Here is a 13,829-nt window from a genome sequence, read left to right as displayed (position 1 = left end):
TTTTACCCTCCACTTGAAGAAATGAAACCCACGTGAGTTTAGGATAAACTTTTAGGATAACTAGCATTCTTAAACATTAATAACACAATATATATTAAGGAAATAACTTTTAAGACCTCCGAGGGAATTATCCCTGAATAAGGCAATTTTGTATTCCATTTTTAGAAAAAGAATAAATCAGTTGGATTTGGGTTTGTTTGGATAAAATAACTTGATTGGAACTTTGCAAGAACCCACCTGCAATGGAAACAAAAATTTGACTTTTCAAATGAACTTGAAGCAGGGTTAATGAGCAATAAATATTACATAATTGCACTTTGGAAAATGACACTTTTGCTTTACAGTGTTTGTGTCATCAGGAAATTTCGATTTTCCAATCACTCTTGATGCTTTTGTTTCTGCCGCCAAAGCTGCTTTTGTAACAGAGCAAAAATGGAGAAAACAGTTTATTTGTTTTTGTTGTTTGGGGCTATATCTACCCTGTGTAATGGAGTAGAAGTGAACGCTAAAGCTAGAAAAACTCTTCCTGAAATTGACAGGAAGTTGAAGCTTCTCAACAGGCCTGCAGTAAAAAGCATTAAGGTATAAGTGAGTAATGGTATTTTACATCCTTAATATTTATTAAAAAAAAAAAAATTCACTCTTGTTTTGGGTGGTTGGTACTCACTCCCTTAACTTTTGAGTTTTGCTACCAACCACTCTTGTTACTAACCATTAACCCAGGAGTGGTTTCTGCTGTAAATATTTTAATACTTAAAAAAATAATACTGGCTTGTCAAAAAATTAATAGAGCATCAGCAGTTGTTTTTCCTTTTAAGACGCTGAAAAACTAGCATTTATGGTAGAGTTTATCTTTCATAGAGTGCACATAATGGGATGTTTCCTTCTGTAGAGTGAAGATGGAGATATTATTGATTGTGTTGATATATACAAACAACCTGCACTTGATCATCCTGCATTGAAGAACCACACAATTCAGGTGCATTTTATCATTTCTCTCTTCTTTTCCTGAGCTACTTATGAAAGATCATGGTTAGAAACTTGCACTGACTACAATTCTGTTAGATTTTTACTAGTCTTGCTTCATACAATATGCAGCTGAGCCCCAGTTTTGATATACCAGCCGAGAAAGTGGATAGAAGAAATGAGTCTTCTAGGCTGCCGGTAACAATTCAAACTTGGCAAAAGAGTGGAAGTTGTCCAAACGGAACTGTTCCAATTCGAAGAATTCGAAGGCAAGATTTATTGAGAGCATCTTCTCTTCAGCAATTTGGGAGAAAAGTCCCTGAAGTATCCTATGCAGCTAATAGAACAGATGCTACACACGGCAAATTTGAGTCTATAAACAACAAAACGATCCACCTTGGTCCTCTAGTTGACCGTTCAGTGAGCAGCTGTAGCTTTTTCATGCCCTTAATAAATTCTTGTTGTTTCAAATTCTCCTAATTTTCTTGATGGTACTAAGTACCAGGCTGCACCCCTTCTTACAACACAATACAATTGCATAAAAGCTACTTCTAATATTCTCGGTTACAATTCCTGAACCAGGCTGCAGTACTTGTTACAGTCGGATTCAATTACATAGGAGCTCAAGGAGATATAAACGTTTGGAATCCGAGAGTTGAATCGCCAGATGATTATACTACTGCTCAAATTTGGCTCAAAGGTGGGCCTGGTGACAATTTTGAAAGCGTAGAGGGAGGATGGGTGGTTAGTACATTTACCAATAATGTAAATAAAAATGCTAACAGTTCTACATATTTATGCTTTCTTCCTAATCTAATTATAATTTTTTTTTTCAGGTAAATCCAAAGTTATATGGTGATAAACTGACGCGATTATTTGTATATTGGACTGTAAGTGTATCAATTTTCATTAAAAACTCTCACCCCAGAAGTGAATTGTGGTTCTTACTTACTGGTTCCAAACATGTTCATCTCAGAAGGATAGCTACAAATCGACAGGATGCTTCGATGCCATTTGCTCTGGGTTTGTGCAAACAGGACAAGTAGCCCTTGGAGCAGCCATTGGTCCTTGGTCGATTTCTGAAGGACCCCAGTATTATTTGCCGGTCGGCATATACTTGGTATGATGGTAATAATTTTTTTTTCTTTCTTTTCCTTTAATGCACCTAAAAATGTAAAACTCCATTTTTTTTTTTCTTTTTCAATTTCAGGATCCTAACACAAAAAATTGGTGGCTAAAAGTTAATGGTAACATTGTTGTCGGCTATTGGCCTGGAAGTCTCTTCAGTTACCTATCGTACAGTGCAATATTAGTGGAATGGGGAGGACAAGTTTATAGCCCAAATGTGAAGAAAACTCCTCATACAAAAACTGCCATGGGGAGCGGATCATTTTCACATGGTCTTCAGGGTTCTGCTTGTTCAATCGAGCACGTTCGAATTATAGACTTTTCTCTTCAGCTCAAGTACCCTCAATGGGTAGGCACTTGGGCTGACGAATATTACTGCTATGATGCTTACAATTATGTTAAAGGCTATACTACTGAACCAGTGTTCTTCTTCGGAGGGCCTGGTCAAAATCCTATTTGTAAGTGAGAATTATGAATTAAAGCAACAAGCATAATGAAATCAGTGTAATATAACATAGTGATTTTCACAGCTCCTTATCTGTTACTGTACATCCAATTGGTGAAAAACATCAACGTATCCGCTCCCTTCATGATGTTGCTGTGAAGATTAATGGAGCTGATATGCCCAAAACGGATCCATCATAAGCTGTGAAATCCAAAGTATTTTTAACTAGTAATCAGTTGGCAATCCGAAGGTGCAAAGTATGAATGGAATTGCTTAAGTATGTTAGCTTTAGAGATTTACAGATACAACAGATGGGAATGAACTGAAAGATAGCTATTCTTTACAGATAATATGTTAGCTATGGAGATTTACAGGTACCTGACTGATAATGTACACGGGGCATAAGATTGCTAAGGTGAAAACTAACATGAGGAGAGGATCCTATCCGCTATAGGTGTATTCGCACTAACAATTCTCTTATCACAACATATATTAAGGAGTAAGTTTTAAGATCTGTCTGGGAATTCTTCCTGAATAGACAAATTTGTCTTCCATTTTTAGAAAAAGAAAAAGAAAATCCACTGCTTTTGTTTGGATTAGGCTACCTTATTAAATAACTTGCCTGGAACTTTGCTAGAACCAACTTGAAATGGAAACAGAATTAAAAGATTAATCGACTTTCCAATAACTTGAAGCAGGGTGTTTGAACACCAATGATTATTTAATTGCACCTTGAAGATGATAATTTAGCTTTACAATATCTTCGTCATCTGGGATTTTCCTACAAGTCCTGTTGGCTTTTGTGAGAAAGCACATATGGAGAAAACAGTCTGTGTGCTTTTGTTTATAGTGGCTGCATCTAGTTTGAGTAACGGAGTAAAAGTGAATGCTAAAGCTAGAGAAACCCTTTCTGAAATTGACAAGAAGTTGAAGCTTATCAACAAGCCAGCAGTAAAAAGTATCAAGGTATGGCATACAATAAATATTTAGATCTTATCAAGTTCTAAACTTGGGAGGCCAAAGTTGTATCAATGAGTCCAAAAGTGATTAAGGGTGGTTTTTCTTCTTAAACTTATAGTATTTAAAAATCCCACTGGCTTGTCAAATGTTTAATAGAGCGTTGCTGGGCAGTTTTTGTTATTAAGATAGTGAAAGAATAGCATATACGGTAGCCATTTTCTTCCATAAAGTGATGAGTTCTTTAATAACATAATGTGATGGTTCCTCCTGTAGAGTGAAGATGGAGATATTATCGACTGTGTTGATATCTACAAACAGCCTGCGTTTGATTATCCAGCATTGAAGAACCACACGATTCAGGTACATCGATCAATTCATTTTTCAATTTCCGAGCCACTGGTGAAAAGAACCAAAGGTAGAAAGTTCCCTTTCTATCAAAAATACAAAGAATTTTGCACTTGCAAGAACTTTGGTTATTTTCTCACTTGTCTTTGCTTCATGTTATATACAGCTGAGGCCCAGTTTTAATATACCATCTGGGAAATTGGATAGAAGAAATGAGTCTTTTAGACCAGTAGCAGTCCAAACTTGGCAAAAGAGTGGAAGTTGTCCGAATGGAACTGTTCCAATTCGAAGAATTCGAAGACAAGACTTATTGACAGCAGCTTCTCTTGAGCAGTTTGGGAGAAAATTCCCAGAAATTTCCTATGCAGCCAACAAAACAGATGCTAAACACAGCAAATTTGTGTCTCTAAACAGCAAGACAGTCAATCTTGATCGTCTGGTTAACCGTTCAGTGAGCAGCTAGAGCTTTTTCACGCCCGTAATTAATTTCCATTGTTTAACTTCTCTTAATTTTCTTGACGGCACTTCATGTACCAGGCTGCAGTCCTGCTTACAGTAGGATACAATTACATAGGAGCTCAAGCAAATATAAATGTCTGGTGTCCAAACGTTGAATCAACAGAAGATTATACCACTGCTCAAATCTGGCTTAAGGGTGGGCCTGGTGACAATTTTGAAAGTGTGGAGTCAGGATGGATGGTCTGTACAACTACCCAAAGCATGCTTCACAAAACAGTCAATGCTAACAATTTAGCATCTTTATATTTTTCTCTAACTTTACTATAATCTCTATATTCAGATAAATCCCAAGTTATATGGTGATAAACTCCCACGATTTTTTGCATACTGGACTGTAAGTATATTTTCTACTAAAGCTTCTCTAAACTACTTTGGATTGCAAGTACAGTAGCTAATTTGTTCCATGTCTATCTCAATTTTTTTAGAGGGATGCTTACAAATCAACCGGTTGCTTCGACCTGACCTGCACTGGTTTTGTGCAAACAGGCACTCAGATTGCCCTTGGTGCATCCATTAGTCCTTGGTCTAGTACTGCCGGACCCCAGTATTACATTCCCATTGCCATGTCCAGGGTAACAATTTATATCTGCTTTTTCTTGGTTAAGTTGATTGTTTGAAGTTATAAATCAGCAGTAAATATTTAATGAAGTCCATTTTTATTGATTCCAGGACCCTCAAACAGGAAATTGGTGGTTAACGTATGGCGATGCTGTTATTGGGTACTGGCCTGGAGCTCTCTTTGATTACCTGAAGCAAAGTGCAATCTTTGTTGAATGGGGAGGGCAAGTCTACAGTCCAAATGTGAAGAAAACTCCACACACCAAGACTGCTATGGGCAGCGGATCATTTGCAAGTTCGCTCTACGGATCAGCGTGTTACATTGACCATATTAGAATCATTGATTATTCTCTCCAGCTCAAGTACCCGCAATGGGTAGGCACTTGGGCTGATGAAGAAGATTGCTATGATGCATATAATTTAATTCAAGGATATACTGTTGAACCTGTATTCTTCTTTGGAGGGCCTGGTCAAAATCCTCACTGTATGTAATGTGAGGATAAGAATGAAAATGAAACGAAATATTGCAGTGCAATCTTGCTAATCGCGGAAGTTAATTATTTGCAAGAAAGTTGTGATCTGTTTTCTTCCTTGTATCAATGAGAACATCTAAAGTCATGTTGAATGGATTGATTTTGTGGGAAGAAAAGGAAGTTCTGCCATATGAAGAGAAGAATAAAAATGGTGCTTTCTCAATGACCCCTGCTGTATTTCCATATATAAAAATAATCCCCACTTAGAGGAATCTGAATAGTCAAAGTAAATCAATAAGGTTTCGTTAGCAATAGGTGAGTGATTTGAATTTGCAATGGCTGCCACTATTTCAATCCACTGTTGCTTGCATTTGACTCTAGTTATCACCGGTCTCATGTTGATTCATGGATTTGCTAAAGAGAAAACTGCAATGATAAAAAACAAAGAGAAGCTTATCAAGCATAAACATGCTTTTAAAACCATTTCAGGTTGTGATTACCATAACTTTTTTCTCAATTCATTTGGTAGGATGATTTCATAGGGATGTATTTGCTTCTCGAAAATGGGGTTAGTGTCGACTGCATTGACATCTACAAACAACCGGCTTTTAATCATCCTCTTCTCAAGAATCACAAGATACAGGTTTCTTGGTTTTATAAGTACTTGGTGCAAATTTATAAGCACATATGGTAAACCCCTTCGAAATTGCTATTATTTCAAGTGACTAGTACTCGGTAAATGCTCTTGTTTCTGATTTCCCTTAGAGTAATTAACAGATGAAGCCTACTTCACACCCAGAACAAAAGAAATCTATGGCCTCCAAAAATTCCCACACACAGCTTATTCAACTCAAGGCAGTCGACTGTCCAGAAGGAACAGTCACCATTTTAAGAACTCGCCAGATGGTAATCTTATGGACACTCGATCAAGCAGAAGTGCCACCTATGGATTCGGCTTTAACAGCAATGAATATGAGGTTAAATATAACATGTAACAATGAATAATGCCGCCTATAATACTTTTCACATTCTGCTAATCATTTTCGTTGATGCAGACTTAAATATTGCTGATGCTGGATGGATATGCATTCATGGCTTCAACGTATACATTTTACGCATATGGAACCTTTGATACATGCTCTTCCAAACTGGATATGATTAAATATGTAGAATGTTGATTTTAAACAAAGAGAACAGAACACAGAGAAATTGGGGCTGTTAATTGCATGTCATTCATTGTTGCAGTATCTGAATTTATTCAAAGAAAAGAAACAAACAAAGCCAAAAAATCTGCCTACATATCTTTAACATATATCTGATATCATAAATTCAAAAACAAATTGTTCCTACAATCTTGCAGGATATTATTGACAGCATAATCATATCTTTGCTGTTTTTATTTTTGCTCAAATCCTGCAGCAAATATAGCATTGTCATCATAGAAATATTGAACCAGAACTTGGAGCATATTTCGTCGCTCTTATTATTTTGATCATAGTCTAATTGACTGTTTATGGGTATATTTTTTTCGCGTTTTTAGGTGAATCCAACACTATATGGAAACAACCTTTCACGGCTAGTTGCATTTTTGACAGTGAGCTTTAATTATCATAGATTCTCTTAATCATATAAATTGTCAATGTTTTTGCTTAACATGCATGTTAATTTTCCATATTGTATGTCAAATTCAGAAAGATAAATTCAGCAAAACAGGTTACCATGATCTCAAATGCTTTGGTTTCGTTCAAGTGTCCAGTACACAGTATCTTGGCTGTGTACTAGAGCCTGTTTCTGAAGATGGTGATTACAACCACCAATATGAAGTTTTTATTGCGATTTACAAGGTAATTTACTCATGCTTTACGCCATTCAATTGCATGCTCAAAAAAATTAGCAAATGTTTCAGGATATAGGCTCGAGAAGTTCGTGGTTAAGATATAAGGTGTAAGCATCGGATACCGCCCAACTACAATTTTCACAAAACTGGCAGACACAGCCAACAGGGTGGTCTGGGGGTGTAGAGTCTACACATTCCAGCAAAAATGGGCACACATTAAAAACAAGGCGGTCTGGATGCCATGCTTTTTTTTGTTTGAGTCTACAAGGAGGAGAAAAAAAAGACCGGGGCAGTTTCTTTTATTATGGTAGTTTTGCAGCTTGGTATGAATGCCAATAACATATATAAAAATATTTGGTAATTAATGTGACATGCTTACGCCTGCAGTTAAATAAATTTGTCAAGAAATTCCAATAGCACAGCATAGTAAAGGCTCAGTTCATGATAAGTGTTTGTATTGCTACAGATGTGACAAGCCTACAACATACGAGGGAAGTCAGTTTTGTGGACTTGGCTATGCTGCAACTGTGGTGCCGTGCCACAATTGCAACCCATTAGATCCACTTGGATCCACTGTTGCAACCCTCATCCAAGTGGATCCAATGGCTGATTGCAACTGTGGCACGGTACTACAGTTGCAACATAGCCGGACCCCAGTTTTGTTAGTGGAAAAACTGTCGTCCCCTTCCCTTATGGAGAGATCTATCCCTCTGCCTAGGAATAATCTTAAACACAAAAATATTTTCATACTATACAGACTTCCTGTATCCTTCTAGAGATACCTACATATGAATAAGAATTATAATCACAATCCATAAGAGAAAATACAACATATCACGCCAAAAAAGGAGAGCAGGGAAGGACCAAGCAACACTCCGAAAGAGAATCGCAGAATTTAACCAGCCAGAATTTATTTGATGTAAAAAAGCTAAATTGAGTCATACTGTTTCCTCTCTTCTTGTATAGACTGGAAAATTCGAGCCACAGATTCAGTAGCTGATCTAGGATTGTGAGGCACAACTTTGATCACTTTTGTTGGCTGGTCTGCATCATGAGGCTGAGGGGCCGCCTCCTGAACAACTGGAGACACGGTAGAAAGTTGAAGTGCATCTGTACCTTCAGCAGCATGACCCATCCCATCACCTCGCACTCTCTCACCTGGACTACTTGCCGTACTTCCTTGTAACTCTGTGTCTTTAGATGCCTGAAACTGCCTTACTGGTGGAACAGCTCCATTCTTCTGGGCTGGTACATTACAGGAGCTCTCTTGTGGCATGTAAAAATTAGCATCTCCTTGAGAGAATTGATCACGCGAACCTGGCACAGCAAACTGATTCTTTTGTTCAGCAGCTGAACCTGAGACCGATGGGTTCATAACTGGCATGCCATAAGGTGGGAAGTAACCATGACCAACTAGATGAGCACCAGGCATAACCCCATTTCCTTGAAGAGGAATAGGTGATGTAATCCCATAGTCTGGATGCATAAAATTACCTGTCAGAGGTGCTGGGCCAAAAGGTGAACATCCTCCCCCGCAAACTGTTCCCATAAATCCAGGTCCAGGATATGGCTTGTATATAAGCCCCTCCGAAGGGGACATAACAGGAATCAACCACTGCTGCCCAGGCGATTGATGAAAACACCAATGAGCCATTCTGGAATTGGTGGCTTCCATTGGTGGAGGTTGGTTTGCACAGTAAGGCCCATAATTTGAAGGCTGACTACCATTTTTCACAGAAGAAAGAGACGTCTTCCCTACAGCATTTTCCGCAGAGGATTCTATCTTATGGTTAGGCTTCTCAGAATCAACTTTGCGCTTAACACTGTGTGGCAGTGGTTTTACAACATACTCCAATGGAAGTTTTTTAGCAGGAGAGGCCTTCAAAGATGGTTTGCCAAGACAGGCGCTCTCTTCAAGCAAAACGTCTGGTGATTCAGCAATCAGTTGTTGGACCTGTTTGAATACACAGATTAATTTAATTTCCTTTCAACAGGAAAAAAATAAAGGCAAGAGAGTCTGCAGCCCTTGCCAGGAGAAGTATAAGCTACTTCACAGAGTTAAGACATCCTTACCTTGATTAGTCTATGCAACTCAAATACTTGAACTGCAAACACTCTTTGCTGACTGTATACAGTAACAGGAGTTGCATCAAGAACCAAATTCCATAGAAATCATTAAAGGAGTTTAACAAACACAGCACAGAGATAGGACTAACAAGAATCCAATGGACATCCACATGCGATCAGATATCATATACCATAATTATGAAGGCTGTAGCATGCAGAACAAAACAACTTGCATACATGCAAATGCAAGATGTTATTTGGGTTGGCTTTAAAATTACAATATCCAACAAAAAATTTCACCAAGTACAAACTTTTTAGACCATAACCACACTTTTTATCCAACGCCCATTGTAGATACAGCTAGCCTCACGCACCTACAAGTGTCAAAGAAGCCTAAAATCTCTCCCTAGCTCTCTAATTACAATCATACTCTAGCAATCCTAGTGCACTCCAATAAAGTCAGAGACAAAAAAAAAAAAGGAGAATATGGTCAAAGACTACGATACACACAATTGTAACAAGTTCCTAAACAAGAATCACTTGGCAAAATTTCAGTAATAAATACCACCAGCAGAAGACCGGAATTTTTCATTTCAAAACTTGTACATTTTCTCCCTTGGGAAAAGCGAGTGAAGTGGAGAACTCTATTAATAACTACAAAGATGTACAAATAACTAGAAGCAGTACTAGACATCACCTTGATTTTACAATAGAAAGGAATAAGAAGGAATAAGAAAATACATGCAAGATAATGATTCAGAATGGAGATACGTACATTTTGCATCTACTTGAAGAGATGAAGCATAAATTTTCTGTTCGAAATAATGAAAACGTGTATAACACATACAAACTGTACACGCCTAACATATATCATAAACACATTGCACAAAAGACTGCGAATCACAACCCCACAATATCTTCCAACATAAAAATACTAAGACATCAAATGAAACATCCCATTCGCCTCCAAGTACTGTAAAAAATTATCCCGTTTCTCAGAGATCCACCCAACATAAGCTTCAGGGATCATCCTCCAGCGATATTTCCTTTCCTGCTCCAAGCCCCCAAGTGCTGTGGATAGATAAACTCCCAGGATCACAGGGAAAAGAAAGCAACGCCACACCGAGACAGGAAGATATGCGAAAAGCAGATGCAAGACAACAAACAAAAGTGAAATGATCCACTGTCTCAGGGCCTCCTTGCATACCTCGATTAGGATTGTCCATTTCCCTGCTGTAAGATGATCCATTGTTAAAACATTATTGAGGGCCTTTGAACAAAAAAGGGGTCACTTACGAGGAATCCCGGAACTCCACACCATAAACCTTCCCTCCCTCAAAGTCACAAGTACAACTCTTAATTCACAAGTGTAGCTTTATACTGTGAAAATACTACAATGAGCATCTCTTCTCCAATAAAGAAATTCTCATATTCTGAAATTTACACCATATTAGACAAACTAAGAAACTGTCAAAGTTTCTAAAAGAAAAATCTATTACAATCATCCTGAAGTCAATAGTAGGCCCAGCCCCAGACCACAAGCAAACTCATGCCAGTGGATCTCAAAAAGAAAATTGAGAAGAGGCTGCCACTGCAAATTACTTGCGTCCATAAAAAGAACAATGAGTCTAGCATGAAAACAAAAACTCTAAAAGTACTGAAAAAATTAAGGAAATGAATTGTGGGTCCATCCCATTTCGACTTGTCACAGCCAAATAAGATTATACACGTCCCATAAAACCTCACTACTCCACCCCTTAGTTTCCTATGGCATACCAGCATCCTTACATTTGCATAAAATACAGATATAATATCATCTAACAGATATGGTATATCCACTGCTTATACAACATACAATGGTGCATTAGGACGATTTCAAGTCCCAAATTCAGAGCCATGAAGAAGAAAACAGGATAAGAAGCTATTAATAAGCACCAGATACTTACTTGACAATTGCTCTTCTTGCTTTCCAGAAATGTTTATGACCTATTATTCCAACAACATCATCAGGAGACATATCCACGCCTGACATAGAATCCACCATGGAGGTTTCAGAGACATCGTCACTTTTATCTCCACTTCCCAACTGCAGTGACCCACAAGTCTTGTCTACATGGTATCTGCTGTCATTATGAAGCCCACTTCGATGGCCACAGTCTTCTGTTGAATGAGTGTCACCTCTAGGCTGGAGAACAACTTCCTTCTGAAAATCCCCAGTGGAGTCAACATCATCATAACGACAACAGCCATTTGGTGGCAAGCCAGCTCCAGACTCCAGTCGTAAAGAAGCATCACTATCATTTATTCTGCTAAAATCAGATCCTGAGATTTCTCTATATTCTTGATTAGGAGATGCACTTACTTCCTTCACAATCCCATCAATCTTTTCTCTAATTGATAAATTCACAGAAGATTTTGCAGGAAAGTTTCCAATTGAGATGCAAATCTTTGGGTTCTCTTGACAAACGTGTCCTCCCTGTTGTCTCAAACTGATACTAGAGGAGCTACTTCGTTTTGGATTCTTATCGCAAGCATTTTGGAATTTTGTAGACTTACGGGTATTAGACGGGTTAAAGGGAGAGAGGTTTCCCTTATCAACATCACTTTGAGATTTACCATGACATTGTCCCATCCCTGCCTGATCGAATATAGGAACTGCAAAATCATCCTCCTCACTTACTTTCTTACTCTGCTCATGATGTTGCAAATGAGTGTTCAAAGTGGCTCCAGCAGGCTGGTCAGAATGACACTTCTCATCCAAATGAGTGGGTGTTGAAGGATGTACAGAATGTGCGAAAAGCAAATTTCTTTCAAGGCCATTCCCCTGCAAATACAACAATCATTTATATAACTGCAATGAAGCTGGTCCCTCATAGATACTCATACATAGAAAGCACACACTCATACACACAGACATAATTTACTCACATTAATCAGAAGTATCATATGTGTATCACCAATTAACATAGGTAAAAATGAAGTTTTCCTCACATGTAAACAAAAACAAGTGCACAAACAGTCAGAAGGCCACTGGCCACCCACCAATAAGACAAAAATCAGAAATGACTAGCTGCAACGAATGAATCTTTCAATTCCCCTGGGAGTACATAAGATCACTAACACTTGAAAAGCCAACATCAAAGTCAAACACTTGATGACCGTATTAAGATCTACTTAAACAAGAAGCTTCCATCACAATAGGAAAAAACAAAATAATTAGTTTTTTTCATCATAATTCAACTGAGCCAATACAACAATACATAATAGTACCCTTTAGATTATCAACATTGGCAATACTTTATCAACAAAAGACCTAGAAGATCACTCGTGAACTTTTCACCTATCTCTAACAAATCAGTTACAGAAGTTGTTGAAGGTACCTGGCTTGAAGAAACTGGAGGAACCAAACTGCTACTGTTTGATGGATTCAGAGGCAAAACACCGGTACTAAACCTCTGAGTAGGGATACTGAGCTGTTCATAAAGGGCCATCTTGTTCCTAGGCGGTGCTCTTGGTCCTCCTTTCTCAGTATCATTAACATGTAATCTAGGGAACATTGGTCCCATGATCTTTTCATCATCTTTTCCTCTCTTCATTTTTTTTTCAACCTATCTATTCTAAACAGAACTCAAAAACTAACCCAAAATGAAACAACTTGCTTCACATCAAATTCACTAACAAATCCCATGAAAGTCACCTAGGAATCTAAAACCCACCAGTAGAAACTCACAATTCAACATACCCAGAAATCAAAATCAGTTCTTTGTAAATATCAAGACTCAAATCTTTAAACAACACAGAATCTACTCAAGCCTCCAAAACAAAAACTTACCATAAAAAAAAATCAAAATTTCACAAACCCAGATAACCAAATCGGCTCTTTCACTAAAAATCTCTACCAACTTACAAAGCTCAACATACACACAATTCAGTCAAAAGTTGGAGCTTAGTAGCTGAATCGATGTGGAAAATGAAAAAAAAAGGTGAATTCTTTTAGGATATTTGCAAAATTGTGAAAGCATATACAAGATTGTTAAAAAAGAGAGGGAATCGAACAAATTCGATAAGAAGAAAGAAGGGATTGGGCTTATGCTCATATAGGGATTCCTGAGAAGTACAGCGACTTTTAGGAAAAGGGAAAGTGAAAAGTGCTGGATCCGGGCCCACTTCGGATAGGCCTAGAAGGCCTAGCACATTGATTTTTATATTAAAAACCATGATCTGGATTTGTTGCCAGCTTGCTATTTTAATTTTATTTAATTTAGATGTTTACGTTAGTTATTATTACCCAGTGAATTGGCTCTTTCGCTGCAAATTTCTTTAAATCCCAAATGATTCTATCCATTTCATTAAAAATATAGTTAATTACTCAATGAGCACTCGGCGTTAACATCAATATTTGTTAATTATGTGGTATCAGTAATTTTATTAGCATTTTTAATATTTACTAACAAAAAAGACTTCAACCTTATCCTCATAAAATTATTTTGTTACTTATTTCATTAGGAATTATTGATGTTTTAATACATTA

The 13,829-nt window shown here is 37.6% G+C and overlaps 3 protein-coding genes across 3 annotated transcripts; 2 read left to right on the top strand and 1 right to left on the bottom strand.

The window, feature by feature from the left end:
• Positions 1 to 240: 240 nt before the first annotated feature.
• LOC127902053 (uncharacterized) lies at positions 241 to 2,675 on the top strand. The gene is made up of 7 exons (XM_052440440.1): positions 241 to 582; positions 893 to 979; positions 1,099 to 1,386; positions 1,549 to 1,710; positions 1,803 to 1,856; positions 1,943 to 2,086; positions 2,177 to 2,675. Exons 1-7 carry the CDS (start codon positions 433 to 435, stop codon positions 2,558 to 2,560), a joined length of 1,269 nt encoding a protein of 422 aa, XP_052296400.1. The 5' UTR covers positions 241 to 432; the 3' UTR covers positions 2,561 to 2,675.
• A 680-nt stretch (positions 2,676 to 3,355) lies between these two features.
• Positions 3,356 to 5,610, top strand: LOC102609293 (uncharacterized). Its single transcript, XM_025097868.2, has 7 exons — positions 3,356 to 3,505; positions 3,773 to 3,859; positions 4,011 to 4,295; positions 4,382 to 4,543; positions 4,644 to 4,697; positions 4,789 to 4,935; positions 5,033 to 5,610. Exons 1-7 carry the CDS (start codon positions 3,356 to 3,358, stop codon positions 5,411 to 5,413), a joined length of 1,266 nt encoding a protein of 421 aa, XP_024953636.2. The 3' UTR covers positions 5,414 to 5,610.
• A 2,008-nt stretch (positions 5,611 to 7,618) lies between these two features.
• Positions 7,619 to 13,471, bottom strand: LOC102615318 (protein EARLY FLOWERING 3). The gene is made up of 4 exons (XM_006475912.4): positions 12,679 to 13,471; positions 11,245 to 12,122; positions 9,305 to 9,356; positions 7,619 to 9,185 (listed from the first exon to the last, which is right to left on the bottom strand). The coding sequence occupies exons 1-4, from the start codon at positions 12,892 to 12,894 to the stop codon at positions 8,160 to 8,162; spliced, it is 2,172 nt and encodes a 723-aa protein (XP_006475975.2). The 5' UTR covers positions 12,895 to 13,471; the 3' UTR covers positions 7,619 to 8,159.
• Between the last annotated feature and the right edge of the window lie 358 nt (positions 13,472 to 13,829).

The sequence above is a fragment of the Citrus sinensis genome, chromosome 1, assembly GCF_022201045.2.
Source record: "Citrus sinensis cultivar Valencia sweet orange chromosome 1, DVS_A1.0, whole genome shotgun sequence".
Classification (NCBI taxonomy): Eukaryota; Viridiplantae; Streptophyta; class Magnoliopsida; order Sapindales; family Rutaceae; genus Citrus; species Citrus sinensis.
The sequence above is the reverse complement of the archived record's forward strand: the minus strand, read 5'-3'. Positions and strand labels throughout refer to the sequence as shown.